Source organism: Gouania willdenowi, chromosome 24, assembly GCF_900634775.1.
Source record: "Gouania willdenowi chromosome 24, fGouWil2.1, whole genome shotgun sequence".
Lineage (NCBI taxonomy): Eukaryota > Metazoa > Chordata > Actinopteri > Blenniiformes > Gobiesocidae > Gouania > Gouania willdenowi.
The window spans coordinates 16,814,729-16,841,495 of record NC_041066.1 but is presented as its reverse complement, the minus strand read 5'-3'; the positions used below and the strand labels follow the sequence as shown (position 1 = coordinate 16,841,495).

General features: G+C 37.2%; 1 protein-coding gene and 1 long non-coding RNA gene across 2 annotated transcripts in view; one reads left to right on the top strand and one right to left on the bottom strand.

Moving 5' to 3' along the window:
- nkain2 (sodium/potassium transporting ATPase interacting 2) overlaps positions 1-26,767 on the bottom strand; it is a 107,422-nt gene that overhangs the window by 48,819 nt on the left and 31,836 nt on the right. The window contains exons 2-3 of the mRNA XM_028439291.1: positions 7,438-7,575; positions 3,497-3,577 (exon numbers count right to left, since the gene is read on the bottom strand). Coding sequence (XP_028295092.1) covers positions 3,497-3,577; positions 7,438-7,575 — 219 coding nt within the window. The remainder of the gene's footprint in view (positions 1-3,496; positions 3,578-7,437; positions 7,576-26,767) is intronic.
- LOC114457463 (uncharacterized) lies at positions 1,497-13,807 on the top strand. The gene is made up of 4 exons (XR_003672944.1): positions 1,497-1,624; positions 3,442-3,520; positions 3,675-3,782; positions 13,744-13,807. It is a non-coding gene; the product is annotated as an uncharacterized LOC114457463 (long non-coding RNA).

The following is a 26,767-nucleotide window of genomic DNA, read 5'->3' as shown; positions in this document are numbered from 1 at the left end:
TATATATTTTAAAAACATATAAAATAAAAATATAAGAAATTTATTCATATCATAAATACAGTGAAAAAATTGAGGTGACTTTATTTTTATAAAGTGCCGCTTATGTTCCAGGCTTGGAATTTACATAATTTTATTAAGGTGTGTGTCTCGGTGTGTGTGTGTGTGTGTGGCTTAATTTTGATCGTTAGTTGATGTTTGCTCGAGACTCAGTGAGATCTGCCAGCACCTCATTAGCAGGTATTGAAAGGTGTGTATGAATTTCATAAAACAGCCTGTGAAAGTGGTGAGAGGGCTGCGTCTAACATTAACATTACTCTTAATTACATAACACTTTCTGTGGAAGGTGGCACGAAGATCACGAATGATCTTTTACTTCACAAGTGTTTTTTTTTTGGTTTTTTTTGCCAGGTGCATTCCAGATTTGAAAAACCATGTGACTGAACCACAACGGCAATCCTACACTGTCTTATATACAGGGTTGGCGTCGATTATAACTGTAATCACGTACTTGATCATTATTTTACAATTATGGCGTGATTATAATTGTAATTGTTGCTGTCGTAATTGTAATGAAATTGTAATTGAATTTGGATAATTGACTTTGTAATTGTAAAAATCTATAAAATTGTCAACTATAGTTTAACGCAAAACTGGGGAACCGTGTTACGGTTCTATGTACAGTTCTACACATACGTAGTTAACAGTTATTAAAATATGTTTCATATCAAGCTTTCACACATTTTACCATTTAAAAAAAATTGAAATCGAGGGGTATACTGACACAAAAAAAGGCTCAGATGTCCACAGCAAAAATATTTAAACTTAAATTTTCATTGATTATGAAGCCTAACAAGGTAAACAATAGATGGGAAAGAAAGTAGATGATATATATTTGTTTTTAGTGTATTTTACAGCTGATATAGGACACGTTATCATAAGCGATGCTAAACAATGGAAACTTTTATTAGGTTATTTATTTCAGACTCAGTAATTGTCATTGAGAGCGTAATTGTAATATACTTGCTGAGGATAAAAAATAACTGAAATTTAATTGTAATTAAAAAAACAAATGCTGGTCACTGTAATCGAAATTGAATTGTAATTGAACATGGGTGATTGAAAACGTATTTGCAACTGAAAAATGAAACTGACCCCAACCCTGCTTATATATTAGTCTTATAAGGGTAAAAGGCTGTTAAATAGTATGTTCATGGTAGTTTTACAAACCACAACAAACATTACAGTCAGGCTGCCCTTTGGCCATTCTGCACTGCTGCCACACAGTCTGCTCTCTGCTCCTCCATTACTGCACGCTGCACATTCACACAGCCTTTAATAGACTGCGAAGACAGCGGATCCGATGGAATGTTCTGGTGTCAGTACGCCTCCAGGGTTGGGGAGCAGCGCAGGCAGGTAAAATCATCACTGACCTCTCACACCCTTCTCCCAACCTGTTCAAACTCCTCCCCCCCAGGCTGGCAGCTCACGTCTTTGACAGCTAAAACCCACAAGGGCTGGGAAACCAAACTCTTTCCCACAAGATTGTCTCAGGTTGAACACTTACAAATGACCTGAGGGGAAATACTATTAGGAAAATGGCCTCATCTGATGTGAGCATGAACACGTATGTACAAGTGTGATGGAAAACTCTCTCACTTTAACAAAGTTATTGGTTTATTAATCAGATACTTATCTTCCTATACACTAAAGTGTTTTTGATGCTTAATAATTTACACCAAATGTCTGCCTACAGTCAAAGCACACGGGGAAATATACATTGTATATATTCTTGTTTTTATCTCTATTATATTTGTACATTTGTATATTAGTATTATTATTTTAACACTATTGTAATCCGTATACTTTATTATAGTTATTAATCTTCTTCCGTCCTCCACCAGCTACACCCACATTTCAACAAGGGTTGATTGGCTAGGTTAGTGCTAATGCTAGGCAAATGCTAATCAAGTGCTAGGTTAATGCTATTGATATACTAATGTTAGGCTGATGCTAATGCTAAGCTATAGCTGAGTTAATGCTTAGTTAGTGCTATTGTTAGGCTAATGCTAGGATAATGCTAATTCTAGGTTAATGCTAGTTTTAGGCTAATGCTAAATAATTAATGCTAGTTAATGCAAATGATAGGTTAATGTTAATGTTAATGTTAGCTAATGCCAATGGTAAGGCTAAAAATAATGCTAGGTTAATGCCTTTAGCACTAATGCTAGTCAATGCTAATGATAGCTAATGATAATGCTAGCAAATGCTAATGCTAAATCTAGCTAATGCTAGGGTAAATTAAATGCTAGTTCATGCTAAAGCTAGTTTAAATCTAGCTAATGCTAGGCTAATGCAAATGCTGGTTAATGCTAATGCAAGTTAATGTTAATGCTAGGCTAATGCAGTGTTCAATGACAGCACCAGTACCTGCATTTTCTTCAGGAAATGCAAATATTCTAGTTTTGACTTTATAATTTCTATAATGTGTGCATTTGTATTAAATTCTTATCTAATTAACAGTCTTTTACTTAACTGCCTCCGCTAAGCACAAAGCGCAGAGCGTAAGGTTATGTTTTACCCTGCGTTTATCTGTCTCTTTGTCTGTTAGCAAGATAACTTGAAAGGTTATGAACAGATTTGAATGAAATTTTCAGGAAATGTTGATAATCGGACAAGGAACAGTTGATTACATTTTGGTGATGTTCTGGATTACAAAAAATGAGAAAATACCATAAAATAGGAAAATGGGAGCTTTGCCTGAGCCTACTCCTCCGCACGGTGGCTTATGGGTAATGTGCTGTGGCTTATGGGTAATGTAGTAGCGGTAGGGAAGTGCATTGTGTGTATGACCCGCCTGGTAATCGTGCTGTACTTGGGTCTGCGCTCTCCGAGTGCTCTAGTTATGTATGTTTTCTTTTTCTTTACTTATTTCTTATATTGTTAAGTGATTATTCTTTTCATTTGTAATATTTCTTGATCCTCTGGGACACAAGTAATTTCCCCCTGGGATAAATAAAGTATTTCTGATTCTAATTCTGATTCAGCATAAACATAAATGAAAGTCACACAAAGAAATTAAAAAAACAGATTCTAGGGTTTGTATGAGGTTTCTTATTAAAGCATTAAGGTCCACACAGTAATGCCAAAAACCATCTTGGTAACTACATCAAAGCCTATCAGGTGTTTTAAAGGCAAAAGTTAAGAAATGAAGTAATGCATTGTAGAATATGTTGAAGTAATGGAGCGAGAAAAAAAGGTTTTTGTCTGAGTGGGAGATTAAGCATCACTTTTCATTTTTATACTTCATACTTATCTTACAGTAACTATAAACTTTGATGTGCACAGAATTGGAGTTCTGAAGACCATTTTTCTAAGAATGTGAATTAATTTAGTCATTTTTTTTCTGTTTTTTCATCTTGCATACTGGTGGAAAAAAAAAAGTTCCTGCCAACAGAGGAATAAGTTCACAGAGCTGCAAAAAAAGATGATTTCTTACCCGTGACAGATCTCCAACCTCCAGGTAAAAACAAATGATGAAAACATTCCAGGTCATCCAAACCACGAGCCAGGCAGCGTACTGTGGAAAGACAGCGAGTGGAAGAGTGAGACACAGTTTGACAGGTCTTTGTATGAATGTGATGAAAATAAAGCGTGTTTATGTTTGGCATTTACAGCGAGTGACATTGTTAGGAAGGGCTAAAGGAGGCTTCTGTTCTGACGCTGTTGAGGGATTCAATTGAACACACGAGTCGAAGCAGACGGGAAGACAATGAAGAGTGAAAGTATGTGTTTTAGTGTTTGTATGCATTTAATTAAAAATCTGCAAAGGAGTTAGTTATTGATGGGAGAATGAAGTTAATGAATTCAGTGACCGTTCATGTTAGTTTTTGCTTTCCTGATGACACAATAGCGCCTACTGCTACTGTATTAAGCAGCCACAATGGAATTTTCACCAAATCCTCATTAAAGTACAAAAAACTCAACTGTGACGATAAACTTGGGCTGAAAACTGTCAAAATGTCAGAGAAATTTAAATCAAATTGAATGGCCTTTCTTTAAAAGTTTGTCAGAAATAAAAAGTTGGTCAAATGTATTTTATTGTTTATTGTGTTCTTCTGAAGAAATCAGACTTCCAATGTGCAAAAAAATCACCAAATTTTGCACATAGGTCCAGTCCCATGCCATAATTCCTCACCTGCATAAACAGGCCAATCATCCTAAAGGTGTCATGACTTCTACAGCCAGCCTCTAAAGTCCAAAATGTAGCAAATTCATAACAAATCAACTATTTGTGCTTCAGATTTGCAACTTCAATTCTTGTTCTATTCTATATAATTCTATTGTGTTGTTTGCACATTGTGTTATTTGGTTTTAAGATTCAAACAGGAAAGTAGATATTTATTAGACAACTATTAGATTTTATTGTAACTTTTGATTGCACTGTTTTGCATTGCTTTTAGATTTTGCACCATTGTTGTTGTTGTTGTTGTTCCCTGAGGACATTTGCACTATAGATTGTTTGCACCAATGTCACAAATGTCCCATGATCCTCTCTGATTCACTAGTTTCCACCATCTTTTATGACAACTTTTATTCACAACACGGCGGTAACCGTTGAGAAAAGCGCAAAATGGGAGTTCTGTGCGAACTAGTGTTTCGTTTTTTAGTTCAGCTACGGTTAAACAGTGTGAAGGGCCAGAAATTAAAGGATTAACTTGCAGACGTCAAAGACAGTGGCTCGCAAATCTGCACAGATCGGACATCAAACCTACAAGCTACACGTACACACGAGTAAAGGCTGGGATACACTGTGCAATATTTTTCAATCATTGCATTCAGCTCCAGCTCAAACTGTGCGACTCGGACGCAGAGCCCGAATGTGCGCAGCTCACGATGCATGTTCTCACGCTGTACGGGACCGACACTCTGACACGATCTGACCGCTCACACTGTACGTTCATACACGACACGTCGGGGTCTAGTTTCCGGAAATGCAACGTACAAATTAGAAGAAGAAGAAGAACTCTGAAGCGTCGCCATTGGATTTCAAACATGTTTGAAATCCTTACGACCATACGATTGCTCTTGTATACTACACGATGCGCGACACACGATCTAGCAGAGACTCGCACGATCCCACAAAATAGTCGCACAAGTCGAAAATCCGCTCAAAATGGACCAAAAATCGCACAGTGTATGCCTGCCTTTATGTGTTTCTAAAATAACAGGATCTTCCACTTCCACTTCATATTACCAAGCATGTCCGCACATGTGTGTGTGTGTGTGTGTACATTTGTTTCTGCCTTTGCATTGTTTTTTTACAACAATATTCCTCACCGATCCCGACACAAAAAAGTTGTCGCCTTCATCTGTTTCCCTGTTACAAAACTTCTCGTGAGTACCAAGTAGTTCACGATGTCTGTGTAATTTACACTCGGCCACATGCCTACATCGTCCTCGAATTTTCACAAATTGCTGTAGGGGTCAACCCCTCTACACTCCTCTATCATACCACAATAACTAGCTTTTTTATTTCTGGAAAAATCACATGAATCCGCCATTGAAGATGTGTTGTTATGCAGCTGTATACATGAGAGATGGCGGATCCGAGCGAATCGGAGAGGATCATGGGATATGTGACGTCAGCTGCAAACCACCGATACCTGTAGGCAGGGCTTTAAATGTACTTTTTAGATCACCAGCCAGCATGGCTAGTATATTCTCAAAATTACCAGCCAACCAGATTTTCCACCAGCCAATTCTTTTTCCAGCGAAAAAAAACCTACATTATGAGTGCCACAGAATAGATTTAAGCATTAATGTTTAGTTGATTGCAGAAATAAATTAAAATGGTTAAAAAAAAAAAAAAAATTGTTGTTTTTTTAATTAAATGTATATATTTTTACTAAAAATATATACATTTAATTTAAAAACAATGTTGTAACAATACCTAAAAGGTGCAATATGGATCTTTGGGTGTGACGGAGAAGTAAACCTTTTATAATATCATAACTTAATAAACAAACTTCCTTTTAGCCTTCCTTTTTTAGCAGTTTAGATTTTTCAACACCCGATAAATATATCCAAATGTTCGTTTGTGTTTTCCTAACTAATTTTACAGCATCGTTCTGTCTGACTCCTTCGATAACGAACCAAAGCAGTCACGCTAACGTAAGCACGTAGCCAATTGTTGTATGACAAGTCACGACATAGTGTTCATGGGAATTGTAGGATTAGTACAACCAGCAGTGTTGCCAGATACACATTACGTTTTAAAGTCTAAACACACACAAAAAATCTCAAATTTCTTGGTGGAAAACATCCCAATTTGGCAACAATGTTTAGCATTGTTTCTTCAGCCTGCCGATTCAAACAGACGTATTCGTTTTTGTTGCGTTCTTCACCAGCCGAAATGGCTAGTAACGCTACAATGTTACCCGCCAAAGTAAATTTTTACCCGCATTTGGCGGGTGTTAATTTGAAGCCCTGCATGTCGGTGTTGTATTGTTTTAAAGTGTATTATTCTAATTTTTTAAATAGGTTGTATTTTTTTTCAATGGTTTATTGTGTCACAGAATTGCATTGTTTTGTCTTGATATTTAAAATAAATAATAAAGTGTACACATTGTGCGGCAAAGTCCACTCATGGCTCGGACACCGAATGACCCTGGTTGTTCCAAATGCTCGTCTCGTACCCTGCATGGCAGCTCTGTCTCACTGATGTGTGAATGAGCTCATATTGTAAAGCACCTTGGACCTACTTTGCCATAAAAGCCCTATATTTAAACGAAGTCCATTAGAACATTTACTATTCACTCAGAATTGTCTGGCCCGACCATTGATGCGCAGCAGATATAATTTCCTTTTATCATCTGAATCATACCAGCAAAAAGGCTGGACTTTGTGTGAGGCCCTGCAGCTGTTTATGAAAGTTCCTCTGAATTTAAATCATTTCAAAGCAAAATTACAGATAATCTTGGTGAGTTGATTTCTACCCCATACCAAACACACACACTTAGAACTTTATGCATTATAGATGATAAACATCCTCATGGAATAACCGTTGTCATTATCTTTACCTTGCAGGGTTTTTTTAAGGTACATGTAGAGACTGGTTCATTAATTCTAATATGATAAGCTCACCGTTTTCACTAGACGACTCTAGAGGTTCCAAAGACTTTCTCAGCGTTTACCACAGTATTGCTGATAATGACGGGAGCCTGAACAACTAAAACTAACTGCAAATGACTTCTTTCTAGTTTATAGTATGAAGAGAAGGAAAAAAACCCACTAATAAACCTTCACTTGATCATTATTCAGCTCTGGTTATTTCATGAAAAAAGATGAGCGCTAGCTAATGAGCGGCTGTTGCTATATATTTAGATATTCAGAGGGAGTAATACAGTACGGTAATACGTGGCTGTGTGTAAAACTCACTCCAGTCACATATCTGGGTCTGAACTGAATGGTGCCAAAAAGGCCCAGGATGACGACGATGATGTGCAGGAAGTTGGTCAGGATGGCAGCCCACTGGTAGCCCAGGAAGTCTATCACCTGTCGCTCCAGCACGCTGACCTGGGAGGGGTGTGGGGGGAGGGGAGGAAAAAGGGAAGATATTACAGAAAATAAAATACAGTATATGTAAAAGTTACGACAATGACCAACATTTCAGAGCGCATCAAAGGATCACAGTGGGTGAAGACATCAGACAGAGACTCATGTCAGTCTCAATCACACAACTGGAATCAATGCTACAAAAAGCAATCCCAACCTTCTAATGCACACAAATAAAGGAAAGCCATGTGTGACCTTTGGGTTGAACTCAAAATGCCTCAATTTCATCTCTTTTATTAGAAACCTTGATGTTAAATGTGACATTTGGCGGACATTGTAAATAGCAGTGTTTAAAATAACGACGTTTGGTAACTGTAACGGGGTAATATAACTAATTACTTTTTATGCCGTTACAGCGCCGTTAACGTTACTGAACGTTAAATGTGGTGCGTTACATGCATTGACTGAATATCCGAAAGCACCCCTGGCTTCATACGCAGCTGTAGTGAGGAGGTGGGTTAAAAACAAGGTGAGCGATTATGATTGGCTAAGGCGGCGTCATGTTCCATGGTAGCCAATCAGAGCCAGTGTTTTTACACATGTGCGCCACACACACACGCAACCACTACGGATTTGATGAAGCAGCAGAGATGGCGAGCGTGGAGCAGTCCGATGATAAGTTGGCATTTTTAAGGTGGCGATACAAACACTACTTTAAATTAATTGTGGTCAAAGGCGAGAACGTGCATGTGAAGTGTAGATTATATCCAGGAGTGAAGACTTTGTCCACATCTGTTGTAAGCAACTCTAATTTAATGAAGCACCTCACAACGACACACGCATCTAAAAAATCCGAATTCTTTGACATATAGCAACTTTTTTTTTTAACAGTAACGCAAATATTTACTTTCTTTGGTAATGAGTTACTTTTATTATAGAGTAATTCAATTACTGACTCAGTTACTTTTTGGATCAAGTAGTGAGTAACTATAACTCATTACTTTTTTAAAGCAACGTTCCCAACACTGGTAAATAGTAAGAGTTAAAAAATAAAAAAAAAAAGCATTAAAAAAATGCCATAAAAACTGCAAACAGTAAAAATATTTTGTCCTTTTCCTATCATACTCTTGATAAATATTCATCATCCTGATGCGTGACTCTCACTACATATTTATATTAATAGCAATAGCATGCTTTTACACTTGGGCCAACCTCGTTATGCTCCAAAAGTACTCGACATTTTCTTGAATCTACCTAGTAACAGCAAAATATAATATACACCAGTAGATAAATAAGTTGTTATTGTCCATAAGGTTTAAAAAGCCTAAAAACAATAATGTACACACAGAAAGACTAACTACAGAAAAGCAGAACAACATTGATGCATCCAGAAAGTGAACTTATTTTACCCATAACTTCCTACATTCTAAGTTTCTCCCAGTGCATCCTTTGTTTTCAAACCCCTCTTGAGTCTTTTTCTTCTCTCTGCTGCGTGTCTGACCATTACGTCTAAACAAAGCAGTATATTTATTGATTCCGTCACATGCTCTAAGGAGCAACTCTTTAGCTTTCAAAAACTGCTGGAGTTTATCTGTTAGACCAAATACTAATGGAGTTACGGTCTTTTAAATTCACCCGGACATTTTCATGAGTTTTTAAAATCCGGCCAGATGGAGGACATGTCCGGATATGGTCACCCTACCAATTTCATGTGGACAATATATAGTTAGCACAACTTCAGCCTTCAGCTGAAATCTCATCTGTTGGTTTTTGACGGTAACAGATGCGTGCGTGCGCGCGCGTTCGGAGGTGATGGGGGATTATCCGTCACCCACTGGAGCCCTCATGCTGGGATAGTTAATGAACTCAGCATTGCATATGATGGGGCACTGCTAAATACATCATGAACACACACACGCACACACACGCGCACGCACACTCTTTGAGAAACAAAAAATGGTCAAAATAAAGACGGTTGCATTTTTTACACAAACTAATTTAAGAAATACTTTCATCCTTCTCTTTCCATTTGGACAGCCAACTTCCCAATATCCCAATGCATTAGCAACAACCATGAAACCAAAGAGCAAGTATGCACGGGTAGTCAAATACTGAGGATCAGACGCTATTACTCAGTTTTCATGGTTAATCTACAGTCAGCATCCATTAGAAAATGAAAGCATTTGGCAGTGAGACTTTAACGAGGAAAGCTATGATTGAACGAGTGTGCAGTGTGCAGACATACAGTTTGTGCACGTGTGTGTGTGTGTGTGTGTGTGTTTTGTATGTGTGTGTGCGTAGCCACGTCAGGGCAGGTCTGCTGTGCTTACACTTGACAGCACCTGCTGTTTTTTGGACACGCTGGGCTCAGCTGGCACCTCAGTGTGTGAGAGATAGGATGTGTGTGCGTGTGAGTATGAGCCCCTTTTGTGTGCCGGACGGGCTCCGTCACCGTTCCTTTGTGTGTCTGCCTCATTGTGTTACCATAAAGTGTGTCCTCTCATTGACAGTCATATAGTTGTGCAAACTCACACACATACGAGCAGACGGCCATTCAAAGGCTATTATAAGAAGTCAGAGGGCCTCCCAGCCCATTACTGACGTCCCTGGGGGGCTCTTTTTCATTGCCAATAATATAAACACTCTTCACTCCAGCTGGGACACACACACACACTCACACTCACACCTTCTCACAGGGTAGACTAAGTTACAAAATGAGTACATTTACACATAAGAAGCAAATATGACAGAAAGAAGAAAGACTATTTGAGCAAACTGGTATATTTTCTCACTGTAATTGTGTGTGTTTGTGTTTTTTTTTTTTTTTAAACAAAGTAGGTAAAGTTGGCAGTAAAAAAGGGAACTTCTAATCCACACCATCTGTTCACTATGCCCCTCTTTTCCCTGTAAAATTCTCATTACGTGGCTCAGCTGCAGAACAGCTAACCTTCACGGCCTTAGTGCATTTTTCATTGTAACTCAGTGAATCAGGGCTCCTGACAAGCGGAAGACAAAGCGCACGTGCAAGCCTGATTTTTCACTGTTTTTGATACAAATGGCAGGATAGAAGTGTGAAATTGTCCATCTTTTTTGACAACTTTCACGCTGGGTGGAGAAGGGAGGGATGGGGGAGTATCTAGTAGGATCCGTGTTCGCAGATCAGCCAGTTTTTGTCATTCACGTGGCTGATGAAAGGTGAGCGGTGAGTGGGCGGAGTCTAAAGCTGCTCCGTTGGGAGCTGCTGCTTCATGCTTTGATGCTGCTGACAGAGATGTTCACTTCACTGGTGCTATAAGGGAGCACGTTCTGCTCGTACGTCGGCGTAGGATCGTACTGAACCTCTGAGCTAACTGGTGCAACTGGTGGGCAGATTCACCATTTATTGTAAATGATAGTCATATTCTGTGACCGCACAGTCGGTAAGTAAGAGTGAGGCTTGTAACACAGCTTCTGTTCTGTCGTCTGCACAAAATCCCTTTGGGACGTCGGGATTTTTCTACGACAGTCGTATTACCACAAATGGGAGCTTGTGCAATTCTCTGCATGGCATTGGAAACTGCTTTTTCTGATCATTATTCCCTGTTTTCTTCCATCATTCCTCTTGTACTTTCACTAAAGGCAGAATTCACTGTGATTTCTATACAACAAAAAAGCTTTTGGACGCAGTCCTGCCACAATGCAGAACACTTGAAAGTATAAAAGCTAAATGTGTGTTTTTTACACTATAATATGAATACATCCAGCAGCAAGAAAATAGAAAAGCATAAAGTAATAATTGTATAATTATGGTTGTTATAAAAATAACAACAACAACAACAACAACAACAACAACAACAACAACAAGGGCAATAACTTTACATAAGTCAAACAAAAATAAATAAAAGAAAGAAAGAAAGAACAAAACAAAAAAAATAACAGAAAATGTGTCAATCATTATTGCAAATAATAATAATTATTTTATATAAATACATCATGTCTGGTGGTCAGCAAAGCTGTTCTGGGAAGATTGTATGGTTGTGACAATTCAATTCATATAATATTAAAAGTACGTTTGTCAAAAGTATCGGAATTCAAAAAGTATCAGTATAAAAAAGTATTGATACTATAAGGTTGTATCCGGATACGACACTAAACCCCCCCACTACCTCGGATAACCTGAAACTCGTTATCATAGGTGAAGTTTCTTGTTGCACAACTCTTTTGTATTGTATTATATATTATTATTTAATCTGTGGTTATGTTCATTTTTTCATGGCATTTTTGTGGTTTTCTCTTTAATATAAAATATTTCTTTAAAATTGTTTGCATCCCTGTGGCTTCAAAAATGGTTTTTAGTGCCAATTATTTTCCTGAGTATCGGTATTGAGTTGAACATTTTAGTATCGTGACAACCCTAGTTAACAAGCAGAGCAGCAGGAATCACATGCTCACTATTTACTCACAAAAAAAAAAATCGATGCCGATTTGCTGAGCCCTTTCAAAATAAGAGTAACTTTACAGTGTCCTGTTTCGAGACAGACAAGGTGTTCACTAGCTTCTTCTTCTTCTCACTCCTTTAATGTTTTTTCATACTTTATTTACAGTGCTGCCTGGTCATAAAAAGGAATAAATCACACAGTCAGATCCATATTTTAGAATATTCATTTGCAATTCCTTCAAGTCAGCATGGTGGAGAGAGTTGTAGAGCCATAAATTTACTCTAGTTTCAAACAGAAACTATAACCAAAATTAAATTCTAGCTCCATGAAGTTCACACTATACCATGTGTCATTTTCCTCTCATTATAAACTGGGTTTTATTTTGGTGGGATATTGAGCTACGGGCTGGTTGTCACGATTTAAATGTACACAAACATATTTTGCCTTTCTTCACCAACTCATCAGAGACACCGAACAAACCCTGCGTTACAATTCCAGTGCCCTGCATCACGGTGAGAAGTCGAAACACCGCAAGTCCTGTTAAATGAACTTCGGGGAAAAAAAAGGGGATCATCTATAGAGGTTGGCGATGCGTATAAATACACGCAGGAGAAGACAGCAGAAGGATGAAATGCTGAGCAGGAAGACAAAATACAGAGCATAAATGCAGGCGTTCAAAAATACTTCTCACCATAGACCAGCAAATACAGCCTAAGAGATCAATTTAACTATGTATTAGCAAATATATTAACAAAACCAAGATTAGAAGTTTAAACAAATATGTCTGTCTGTTCTTGGGGTTAATTTGTGGAATAATATTGATAAAGAAATAAAAATGACTGACACATTAATTAATTTAAAAAAGAAAATGTCACAATATATTTTAGAGAATTATGTGAAGCATTAGAAATGTGTTTGTGTCTTTTGGAAAATGTTGTGTGTATATATAATATATATATATATATATATTAAAAATCAATTCGTGGATATATCGCAATATTACGGATCGATTCAAAATGCATCCATATCAATTTTTTACCTTTATTTAACCAGGAAAGTCTTTTATATATATATATTTTTTTTTTTTTTTTTTTTTTGGTACCATCTTTATATTAAGGTACACCTATTCACCATTAATGAGTTGCTTATTAGCATGCTTATTCTGCATGGCCTTGTTATACAACCAGTAAGCCATTAACTATAAGAGGTTTCCCTCAATAACCTCAGTATTGTTGGTTATCAGTAGTAGTAGCATGGACTTTATATGGTAGTAGTACCACAAGAATAGTTATTGTACACTTAATGAATATGGTCTGTTCTTACTTAACAAAACTACAAGTGTTAATAGTGTCCAAATAACTCTAAATTATAGTCTTTCTTACTTAACATGATTTTTTTTTTTGCCTTATTTGAAAAAAGTCAACTCAAATGTTCTTGTTAAATGCTTGCATTTCTTTTGTGTTTATTATTGGAAAAAGTAACATGAATGTTATCATTTATGTTGGGCATATAAGCACGTTTGCTTCTGCCCGTTTCAGTCGTATTATATACAGTATATTTTCTTGTTAGACTGACAAAAACAAATAACAGATAAAAGCGGCAGCAGATGAACATGGATTCTACAGTGAGTTTGGGAAAGATTTAGGTTTGTTTGATAACCAATGATAGGGAGTTATCAAAGACTTCTTATTGCTTTAGAGACGAAGGCATCTGCTCTGTGTGACCATTATGAGACCCCGCCGTGATAAAAGCGTCTCGTCATCCTGAACAGACAAACAGGAGAGAGAATCAGACGGTGAGGGACAGAGAGACACGACAGGGATGTGATGAGGGGGCACCATGAGATGGAGAGCTGATTAAAATCCCACCGTCACTGAGCATTGAGGACGAGATGAGACGGGGTGAAGGAAAATGAAAGCGTCTCATCTCGTGCACCTGCACTTCCTCCATCCTACCTTCTCTCCCCTCCAGTCCTGACCGCCTTTTTCCCTCACTGCCATCTTCTCATTTGCTCCCAGCGTCGTTCCTCCTCTCATTATCACCCCCTGCACTCGCTCCTCTCCTCTCCTACATATTTAATATGTATTCATCTGTTACCAGATCTGTTGTGTCATAAAAGAGCAAATTACCTCATTGGCCTCCTCCGTTATTTCCCTCCTTTAATGCACCACCCTCCGTCTCCTCTTCTTGTCTCATGCCATGTTCCCTTTCTCACTGTCTCTCCATCTCCAACCTTTTTATCATAAAGTGTTTCCATCTCTAGCCCTCTCCTTTCTCTAGCACACGTGGCAGAGAGTTTTTACCTGGCTTTGACCTTTAAAAAACTGCTGATTAAATTCTGCTACTCATCATGTCATAGAAAAAAAGCGAGCGAGAGAATTTAAGGGGGAAAGGACAAAGGGCAAAGAAAGGAGAAGAAGCTGAAGTGTGTAAATGCCAAATTTATTTGAACAACTTTCAACTTTTCTTTTACAGATTCCGTGATGATTATTGTAAACTTTAAACTCCGAATAAATCCCAGACACGATCATGGTTTACTGTTAACCTAATTAAGGCTGCCTGCTTGCACAGCGTCCCACCGTGTACAGAAAATGCAATCTCCCATCGATCGAGTTCACACTACGATCAATTCATCTCCATTGGAGGCTATTAGGGACCATTTGTGGCTACTTAGGCATCAGAGAGAGAGCGAGAGAAGAAGGACGGAGGAGGAAACAGATGAAAGGACGTAGGGAGCAGAAAGCGGTAGGGAGTGTGTGATGAACAGTGATGGAATGAGACAAAAGGTGATCGCAGGTGAAACTTCCTCCAATAAAGTCTAATTTCCAATTTTCAAGCTTAATAATAAGAAATAATCATATCCATGAGAGCTGGTGTTGGTGTTTCCCTTATTGCTTTGCTAACAGCTCATACGTCCTCAAATTAATTTCTGGATTTCCACTGGATGCGTATCTGCTCCGAAACTGCTCCGCTGTGTAACTGCAACGCAATCTGCTGACCGGCGATCCCCACCGTCTCCGGTTTTGCAGCAAGAACTCAGAAGATCCCGCTAATTCACCTGTAATCGCGCGATATATACATGTGATTCAACCATGGATAAATGCAATATTTACTTTATCTGTGAAATACAATTATAAAATGCTCGGATCGAGCCAAACGTTGTATTCATGAAAAGGTCTGGTTCCCCCAAGTCCGAATATGTGCTTGGTTTTTAGATAGAGTCGGAATTGTGCCAGCTAGAGCCAAAAATGGCAATTTTCAGGCCAAATTTTTTTTTCTTCCGTTTGGTGGAAACTGTGTATCAGTGGACAGGTTTTATTCCCCTGAGTCTGGATATGTGCTAGGTATTCAGATAGAGTCTGAAATGGGCCCGATGGAGGCCCCGGAAGGTCTATGTTTCCCTCTACCAGGGGTAACCTCGGTTAATGAATTACGATCCACTTTGAACACGAAGTATTTTAATTTGAAAATAATCCGGTTATTTTATTATGTCTATGCACTGATTCCTATCCTGCACAGGCTTATTTTTGTTAACTTGCTGCAGCAAAAATACAAGGGCTGCGTATTTGCTGCAGAGGGCTCCAGCATGATGAAGCAGTTACGGATGCGGTGGAAAAATGACACATTGACTTTAATGGAAACCTATCAGCTGCGTTGGGGTTTCGGAAGAGTTAAAGATGCGGTGGAAATTAGGGGTTAAGCTAGGTTCACACTGCAGTCAAAAGTGGCCCAAATCTGATTTTTATGAGTTAGTGATGCAGACATAGTAACAGGTGGTCAAAAATGGTCCAAAAATGGCAAAAACATGGCAAAAAAAGAGTGTAAAGTGACTAAAATAGGCCAAAAGCAGTCAAGAGTCCCCAAAAAATGGACAAATAAAGAGGAACAAGGCGGTATGTAATGGGTAAAGGTAGTTTAAATGAGCAAAATGTGGCACATAATAGTGAAAAAGGGCAAAACGTAGAACAAAATAAAAGGTAAAAATTAAAAAAGTGGTATTTATTGGCAAAAACAAGCTTATTTGGATGAAAAGTGGCCAAAATGTTTTAAGAAAGGACAAAAATTGGATAAAAGGGATATTTATTGGCAAAATGAGTTAAAATTTGAAAAAAAATGTCAGAACTTTTTGAAAAGGGGCAAAAATGCAACAAAGGAAGTTGTAAAATGGCCAAAGGAAATAGGTAAAAAGGGGTTAAAAATTTCCAAGGTTTTCCGGTTGAATAATAGTTCAAATTAAGACATAAAAAGCCCCATGTTGAGCATTACTGACTTAGTAACGGCTTGTACGTGGTGTCGGTGATAATGTAGTGGGCTGGTTTGTACACAAAATGCTGGGGCTTGGCAGGTCACATTTTAAAAGGTTATATGAACTGCCAAACAAAAAAATTGAATCTGAGCAAAATACTCAGAATTGAGCATTAAGGCTTGCAGTCTGAAAGTAGCCTTTGTGTCCTCCTCGTTTCGACCGTGAGCAATATTCGTTTCACAGAAGGAGCTCCAGAAGATTTTTCTGTCTTTCCTCTGCAAAAATCTTCTGAACTTTAAACTTACGACTTCTGTGGCAGCCAGCTTTTAGAAAACCCTGAGGTTTCGACACTCGTGAAGAAGATTATCAAGTGACAGAGTGAGACTAAAGTTGATATACTGTATGTGTGACAGCATGTCATCACCAGCACCAGACTTCAAACAATCAAGGCAATTGAAAACCAAAAAAAAAAAAACAATGATCATAACAATCTATGTATATTCATATGTATTTTATTTTTTTTTACATTAATCTCTAAATCCACACAAGACTTGGCCAGAGTCCATCACAGACTTTTCCTTTGTTGAGCTAAAAAGTCCAAGTCTGAAGTCTGAGCTAGGTTTGATGTCCACGCTCTCCTCCACCCTGGTCCTCTGAGAGACTCTTCAAAGACGCATTCCCCTTTATTCTTGAGCCTCCAATGAGGAGAAAACCTTAGGCCTTTATCAGAGGACCTGTGAGATTTAGTGTTGTTAAGACTAAGCGGGCAGTTTTTAGCTGAGCCTTAAAAAGAATCATAGGGATCCTGAAATGACTTCCCTCCTTTATTGAAAACCATTGTCAGGGTTTCAGACGGTACTCCCAGATGATTAAATCCAGATAATAACATGCTTGCATAAGGATGTTTGAAGACAAACATAGACTTTCACCATTCTACTTTTGGGATAAAATGGGAAGAAATGTGAGCGGATTTCTTGACAGATATTATTGAAAGAATATTAACCCCCATTGTGACTCAGACGCATAGCAAAAGAAAAAGGTCCAAACTAATACCAAAACTGTACTATGGGTCAACTAATGGATGTAAGCACTTAAAAGAAAATATGTTTGAAAATCCTGATTTAGGAAAAACATTTAAGGTATTTAGAAACCATTGTTCAACCATAGGGGTGGGAACCTCTGGGTACCTCACGATACGATGTGATCCACGATACAAAGCTCATGATAACAATTATCTCGCGATATGACGATACTGCGATTATCGATATATTGGTCAGAAATTAATCTACGATAATCTAACAAGAAAAAAAATAAGATTAAGTGAAAAAATACAATTTTTATTTTATATCTCTGAAAGACAATAAATTGAAAAAGTGTCCTATGAACAGTAACACTATTTTAGTGCAACATTTCTGTAAATAAGTGTCAACATACCAATGTAAAAGAATAAGTATCTCAAATAGTGCTTTATGTAAACAAAAAATATGGTCTTTCTTACCAGTGACACTATTATAGTGAAATATTCCAGTAAACAATGTATTGGTTCCTTCAACAAACAGTGAGAACATTTCTGTGAAGACCTTCCTGCACTTTTAGTGAAAAGCAGAAAAGGTTTTGAACAAAAAACAAAAACAAAAATAAAATAAAATAAAATAAAATAAAAAAAATCGATACTTAGCACGAGCATATCAATAATCGATCGTGCGAAAAAATATCGCGATACATCGCCGTATCGAGATATCGTCACACTCCTATACAACCATAAACTTGGTAAAAATATGCAATGTTACTTCAAATGCACTGTTTAATACAGAGGTTGTGTTTGCCACTTGAACGTTTGTTTTCATCGCCTCTAAAACGTTTTCCGTTTTCGCGCATTGCATTTTGGGATGTGAAGTCCCGTAAACAGATGCATAGCAGTGGTTTAACTTCATTCTTACTGTAATTTTATTTATCTATTTATGTTTTGCCAGACAAGGAGCACATGGATTCGCTTGATACCATTTTTGTTCTGGTTTTTTCCAGATATTCAAATTTAGACAACTTTATTTATCCCAAAAAAGCTATTTAGTTTCCCAGTCTACCAGGCCATACTGTACATACATTTAAAACAGCAGACAATGACAATAAGAAAAGTCAGTACATTGACAGAGATCTTGATTTCTGCATCAGTTTTTAACCACCATGTGGTTCAGCACCCACAAGCGGGGGGGAAAGTAAATAAATACTGTAATACAAATCTATCACTCCATTAGTGTGATATCAGAACAAAATACTGCAGCGCTATCTATACTGTACATAATGTTGGTTGGAGTCCCAACACATGGTGCAAACACACACTGGTGTACACATAACCAGTTCCCTTTGCTGTAAAATCAGGTAAAACACTGTGATATGCTAAATGTGTGTAATTCCCTGAACTGCTGATGACCTATTTAGGGCGTTTTCTGCTTGTGTGATGTCCAAAGCTCTAAATGTGACATGGTTGCACCACATTTAGATCAACTATTTTAACATTGACTGTCAGTAAATTACTCATAATAAAAAGGACCATTGCATAAAATTTGAGTCTAAACTTGCAGATTTCATTACAGCCTTTGCACAATCTCACATTTTGATGCTTTAGCTTCACTTTTGAAGAAACCAGGCTGTAAACAAATTAGGCACTTGCCCTGCTTTTGCCATTTAGCAAAAAATACCCAGAATGCTGTGTGTACAGGGCCACCACATTCACTAATCATATTAGGAGAGCTCTACACCTTCAGGTAAAACCCATTTTACTGGTAAATTCTGAATAATAAACACCTGAGCACCAAAACAAATTGTAGCTGTAATGTGAACTCAACAGATGCTAACAGTAATAAACAGGATTGTTGTTTGGGGAAATCATTCATAAAACATTCTGAAACAACGCTATGCATGATGGGAATGTCAACCTTGTTAACAAGACAAGAATATTACACATTTGAATTCTATATTTTGTTTTAATAATATTAATGAACGAATGCTCACTAGGGTGGATCACAATATGATGATACAAAAATCACATTTTTTCCTTGTTCCTATTGATATTTTGAACATCTGTACCAAACATTTCGCCAATATAATGTCTGTATAATGTGGCACAATTTTTAACATTCAATGACAGAATGCGTAACTTCCACCGATATCACAATCTTTAACGATATAAAGATAAGTATGGCCATTACTAATAGTTTCTCCCTGTATTTACACTAAATGAGTAAGAACCATGGTTGGGGTCAATTACATTTTTCAGTTACAATAACATTTTCAATTACCCATGTTCATTTACAGAGACCAGTATTTTTTTACAATTGCAATTCAATTACAAATAATCACAGTCTGAAATAAAAACCCTAATAAAAGTTAACCTTCCTCTTGTGTTAGCTTTCTGTTAGCATCTCTTATGGTTCTAAACCACCTGTAAAATACACTAAAAACAAATATCTATCATCTAATTTCTTTCCTGTCTATTGGTTACCTGGTTAGGCTTCCTAATCAATGACAATATAGAATTTAATATTTTTGGTGTGGGCGTCTGAGCCTTTTTTGTGTCAATATAGCCCTCAATTTAATTATTTTGAAATGGTAAAATGTGGGAAAGCTTGATATGAAACACGTCGTAATAGTTGTTAACTACATATGTGTAGAACTGTACATAGAACTGTAACATGGTTCCTCAGTTTTGTGTTAAATTATAACCGATCATCTTAATCAAATTTTCATGGCAATTGCAATTGCAAGGTCAATTATCTAAACTCAATTACAATTTAATTACGATTAAGACAGCAACAGATTTTTTAAATTACAATTACAATTATTAATTGATTATGTCATAATTCTAATTAATTATTAAATATGTGATTATCATTATAATTGACCCCAACCCTGGTAAGAACATTAGAAGAGTTCAGACACTATTCTTGAAAATAGAAAAAATGTCAACATTGGGAAAAACCGCTAAATTTGCAGCGATTGATGACATTTTTGGTAACAGATGCTTACAATGTCGATCTGTTAAAAAAATAAATACATAAATTTGTGAGCCACCCTAATGCTCACCACATTTTCCTCTCATTGTATGTCCTCATTAGCATGTCCATGGTGAATCCATCTCACAGTTGCTTGCAAATCACCCCGAATGATTAATATTCCCAGGAAACATTTCTGTATGTAAACGCAACATTTAAATGTCAGAAACACCAGCTAATCAGTTTGGTATTTCACCAGACCTTCCCTCTCTGTGTGTGACTGTCCACCCTTCTGTCTTCATTCATCTCTGCCCTGCGTTCACGCTCTCTGTTAAGAAACAATGAGGGGGGGGGAAACAGAAGGTCTGCCTGTAGAATCTCTTCTAAGGCTGCTGTGTTGTCCTTTGGTGTTTGGTGTGCTTCTTGGCCCGGCTGTTTTAACAAGCGCTCCAAAAAAAAAATGCCTCTAATTGCACAACGATAACACAATTCAGTGGCCGAGGTTTAACGGAGCCAATGGCATGAGCTTGAGAGGGTGAAATAAATAAGAGGTATAATTAATGGGCATGACCTGGCCCCAAAATATAGATGGAATGAGGGTTATTTTTAGCAGTGGAGTCTGTATGCTGTGCACACAATTACCTCATGTGCACTCCACTCACATCTAAACACACCAAACAAGGACACAAAGTTTCAGAGGAGTTCAATGCACACATAGCAACATGTATAATGGGTCAATTAATGTATTTTACTGCATATTTCATAAGATTGGCATCATCGGGCAAGAGTTGCATGAATATTATAATGGGAATAAATATAGAAATCTATAATTTCACTTAAAAAATAGGCCAAAAAATGAATTTGAATAGATATAGAGTGATTTTAAAGTTTTTTCATCATGGCCAAACATTCACACCACATGATTTTTTTTACACTTTGAATAACAAGTAATTTAGTAAGTAACATTAGCGCATATATACTAGGTTACTACTTATTTGGTATTTTTTTCATGCAATTAAACCTATTTTTTTTTAAATAAAACAAACGCAGTAGGACAGAATATTTAGTCATTATGTCATTGACCCATATGTGTGTGTGTGTGTCTTTCTGCAGAACCTAAGCTGAATGCGTTGTCACCAATAAAAGCCCCTCACAGTCATTTTCCACAATTGACAAAGTGATTGAAAACTGTGTAAAACTGTACAAATATGTGATGTGCATCTTTTGTGTCTTATCATTTGCTGCCTGCATGTTTGATTCTCCATTTTTGTTGTATTTCTCATGCCTTCTCATATTTTTCAATGATATTCCATGTCTTATTATTCAAACCTGCAGTCTTCACAGGAAACATGTCCATGTCATTATACTTTCAGTACAACCAAAATAGCTGTTTGTCAACCTTTCCTTCCATTGTCCCACCCTAACTCCCTCTTCCCTGTCCCCCCCATAGTCAAAAGTTTTCATTACAATTTTCCCAAATGCAAAATAGAATTCTTAATATAATTTACATAATATACAAATATTTTAGGTGCAATAAAACACATTAACTGTACAAAATATACATACATTAATTTTTTGCTCTTTGAAAAATACAAGCAATTTTTTGGAGTTCGTTTTCAATAAAATGGTTCCAAACTTTTGGGATTTTAGGTTGGTTCTTCTTCTTACTCTATGTAAATGGTAAATGGTAAATGGACTTGATTTTATATATAGCGCTTTATCACCTCATTAATATAAATTTAATTCCATTTTTTTCTTTTGTCCCCCCCTGGCAAACCATGTGTTACACTGCCCTTTCTTTTTATATCGTTCCCTTTAATGATATTTTTCTTCTTGGTGATGGTGACAAATAAGCAATAAAACAAATGTTATTTTGTTTCATTGCAATAATAAAACATTCATAGCTGTCATAAAAAGATTGCACTCCATGTACTGTTGACCATCGACAGCATGTGCACACAAGGTAAAAATAAATAAATAAAACATGTCCTAGCATTTCTTAGCTTACAGCTTGCATTTAAAAGGCTTTTTATTCAGAGAGTTTGCCTCAATGCATGACCAGACTGAAGATTTGCTGACATTATCCTAAGGGAATAATAACAGGGCAAATGTGCAGATTTGTCTCAGTATGTTTTAGCTGCTTCTCCACTTTGATCTAAAGTGGCCTGAAGTCAGCCGTATGGAAGTAGCCGAAGAGACGGAGAAGAGATGACCCCGACTTACACGAGCCGATTGGAATTTTACGACTTGTTTAAAGAAAAAATCACGTAGGGTTGCGAAATCCAGTTTTTGGAGATAAATTATTCAAATGTTTAAGTCTGAGAAGGGAAAATGTTATTGTTGTACACGTAAGAACTTGTAGCAGTAAAGCTAAAGGGAGTTTAGACAGATGTAGGCAGTTAAACAATTTGTGCAAAGCTTCTCCTGCTTCTCTCGTGCTCCCTAATGGCTCTCAGCTTCTTTTGCTTATTGCCTTCTTCCTCCGCCTTTATCTTTCCTCCCCCCCCACCCCCACCCCCACATCACCTCCCTCCCAGTGCCTTCACCCGTCTCCCTTCACTCTTCTTTATTTTCCAAGAACTTCTTCTTTTGTGCCTCCCTTCTTTCATTCCATTTATGATCCTTCTATCCTCTTGATATCTCTCCCTTTTGCCTCTTGCACTGTTATGTTCCTATTTTCCTTGTCTCGTCACTTCTCATGCACTGTGTGTGTTTGCACGCTGCTCAGTTCAACGACTTCACGATAAATAGGAAGTATTAGCAGGCACTGCTGCTGCACCCAAAGGCTCTTATTTCACAGCCGTGTGTGTGTTAAATACATGTGTGCATTCATGTCTTTGTGTTTTAAAGCGTTTTTTGTCAGGTTTAGTCTTATCACAATGTGTCTTTAGTATATTGGGTATTTTTTTCTAAACCTCCACAGGAGCGAGAGGAGGAGGAGGAGTGGAAATGATACCAGATAAACCCACAGATGGACACCCAGCGGGTGGAGAAACATTAAGACAACACAAATACACACAAACACAGTATACACACACACACCAGCTGACTATAGTAGCCTCTCCAGCTCTCTCCATAACCTCACGGGAGACGAATGAAACCAGTGAAATGTGTCTGTGTGCGCGTTGGGTAAAAGGGAAAAGTAAATATTAGAACGAAGACATGAAAGAGTGTGATTTGCATGTTTGATTTATCTTAGAAGAAGAAGCCAGGTAAAACCCAAGCTGTGCCCTGAAATACATCTGTGCCTCTCAGCGAGTCTGCAGATAGTGTTGTGCCATGGTTTAAGGCCAGAATTAAATTACCAGTGTGTACTGGGCTGAGTGGGAAACATGAAAAGAACCTGTGGTGTCCCAGCTGACAAAGAACTGCCGGCCATCTTTGTCGTCTTATTTAAATGAGCTTCATTGTGCTCACAGCGCCCCTTGCTTCAATGACGCCCGTACTTTATTTCCTTCTGCCTTCTTATGAAGCAGAAAATGTGTTCATATTTCCATAATATTACTCCAGCTGCCATCTCTGAGGTTGCATTCCTGATCGCCCATTCAGTGTCAGTGGAGCACATCCACAGAACAGCCAGCCTCGATGCAGGTGGAAATAAAAGCTTGACTGTGTGTTTATGGTACAGATATGCCCAAAAAGAAACGGTGCACAAGCCATTAATGCGGTTGTGAATTCAGAGGTTTGGACAGAATTCTGATCATAAAGCTACATGCCTGCTGCTTGTGGCTAAAGATAGCCATTTTTACATAAGACCTACTTACATTCAAGGTCAAGGTAAATCATACTTCCGCCAACAAAGGTGAGTTACGCACTAAATTCACTACCTCTTACAGGTTAAGGCAACGGGTCGCTTAATCAAACAGAAGGTAGAATTGCTTTTAGAGATGTTCCCTATTAGCTTTTTGCTAATATCCAATAGGGATGCATTCCACAAATGTACATCATCTGTGGAAAATATAATTATATTCAACTTTAGTAATGGGAAAAAAAAGGCCATAATTTATGGTACCTTATGTTGTTTTCATAATGATTGTGTCTGTTTGGCTTGAATCTTTGAAGTGGAATGTTGATGGGAGGGGCATGGGCAATTTCGTTGTACTTGTGCAATGACAATAAAAGGACTGTATTCTATTCTATTCTATTCAATATTTGCTTTTACGATGTCGTCTCAAACAAACGGCGCTTCAACATCTGTGAAAAAACCGATACCGATGTGAACTTATTTTAGATTTTATGGCTAATATTGCCAGATAACATCGCGCATCTTTAATTGCGAGTTCACAGCAAGAAAACCATGGGTTTGTAGCCCAGGTTAATATGGAATTTACATCACTGAGCTAACACACAATGCTCTGGTTTCTAGTCCAAAAATGTTTCCTGGTTGATATCATATCAACACAAATTACCGTAAGCACTAATGAAGGTTGAAACAGACTAAGCGAGCGTCAAATTACAAAAAAAATGCAATGCAAGTTAGGTACCAGGTAGCTAGCTAGCTAGCTAGCTAGCTAGCCACACAGACAGATGGATTTGAAATGTATTTGTCACACAGTCAAAAAACACTTTTCCTGGCTGATTTCAGATCAACACAAATGAAAGTTGAAACAGATTAAGCGAGCGTCAAATTACAAATAACCAGTGCAAGATAGGTACCGGGTAGCTAGCTCGCTAGCAAGCAAACTAGCCACACAGACAGATAGATTTCAAATGTATTTGTCACACAGTCAAAAAAAAACATTTCCTGGTTGATATCAGATAAACACAATTTAGCCATTAATGAAGGTTGAAACAGACTAACCAATGCAATATAGGTACTGGCTAGTGAACTATCCAGTAGCTAGCTGGATAGCGATGCAGTAGCTAACTAACTAGCCACACAGACAGATGTATTTTTTTTAATGAAAACCTGTTGATATTAAATTGAATATAAAAGATTACATGAGCGTAGAAGGCTATAACTGTACAGTGGAGCTGCTGTATCTTGGTACAAGTGAAGTGGTTCATTTAGAGACAAAATGTAGCTACTAGTCTTCACTCATTGACTGTTGGATGAATTCAGATCACTCTTGCACTTATTACAGTATGGATTTCATATTAGAGGCAGCAAACACCTATTTTTTGTTATTGATGAATATGTGTTAAGTTTTATTCAATTACCTGTTTGTTTAACCTATAAATTCACGTACATCGTGAAATGTGGCCACTACAAATAACCGAAGGCTACTACAGTGACGTTTCCCTGCGGCTTGTAAAGTTTGATTGATTTTTACAGCATTGAACTAAAGTAATAAATCACCACTCATAATAAAGCAGCAAAGAAAACATGATATTCAGCTAAGTATGTCACTTAAGCACCAGTCAATACCTTGTTATCGATAGGTTTTCTCTCAGATTCCATATTGACAAGGTAATGTACTGTCAACATGCCTCGGTTAACATATACTTGAAAATCTATTTTACCACGATAAGCACAAAGAGAAGATGGATTGATATTATTTTCCTTTTCTATATTAAACCCAGGTAATATATCATTGTGTGTAAGTATATGATGGATTTTCCAACAGTTGTGCTGTTAGTAAGTTGTCACATGTGATTAACCTGCCATGACAATACAAAAGGTTTGTTTCATTGAGCCACTTGAGCTTAAAAAAAAAACATTTTAAAGCTATTGCTTTCTATCCTTGGAAGAATAAGTCAATTTAGCATTGACCGTCTGTGCAGCGCGAAAGCTCCAAGTCTCTACAGATTTCCTCACAGACAGAGAGCAAAGTGTTTCTGCTCGTTTGTATACTTGCTTGTTCTTCATTAACCTAATGGTGTCTGTGTTTCACAGAGATGCCACTTAAGGTAGGAGCTGTGGAAAGTTAAACTTCGCTAATTTAAAATGAACCTGTTTTCTATTTGAAGCGACAGGCTTTTTCGTTGCATTATACAAAGAGCTCGACACGGTGGCTTTAATAATTCCAATTATTATCAATGATTAATCACACTGTTGTATTTTATTGTGTTTTTTTTAAAGTAGCTTCATTATTCTTTACATTGTTTCTTTTAAATACTGCAATATACTTGTAAATAAAATGAATTCACAACGACCATATTAAGTACAACACTTCACAAGCACAACAACAACATCAGACAGCATTTAAATAATTTGACTACTGTAGCCTACATGTTCAATAGATCTTTGAAATAAACTTGAAAGTACTTGTTTATTTAAAGTTTTTTTAAAAAAAAAAAAAAAAAAAAAAAAGCTGCAAGGATCGATTAATTTGGTAACTTGTCTTTAAAAAATACACGTTCAAAGGCAGGTATAATATTTTAATATAAGCTATCTTTTAAGGCAAGGCAAGGCAAATGTATTTGTATAGCGCATTTCATACGCAAGGCAACTCAATGTGCTTTACATGATCAAAAAGTGCAACAGAAAACATTCAACACCTTAAAATCTATACGAGCATGAATGTCGGCAAAAAAAAAACTTTTAACTTTCATGCTATTTTGAAAATGACAAACATAAATAATGTATTTTTGATCACCTACTCAACAACAGAAAC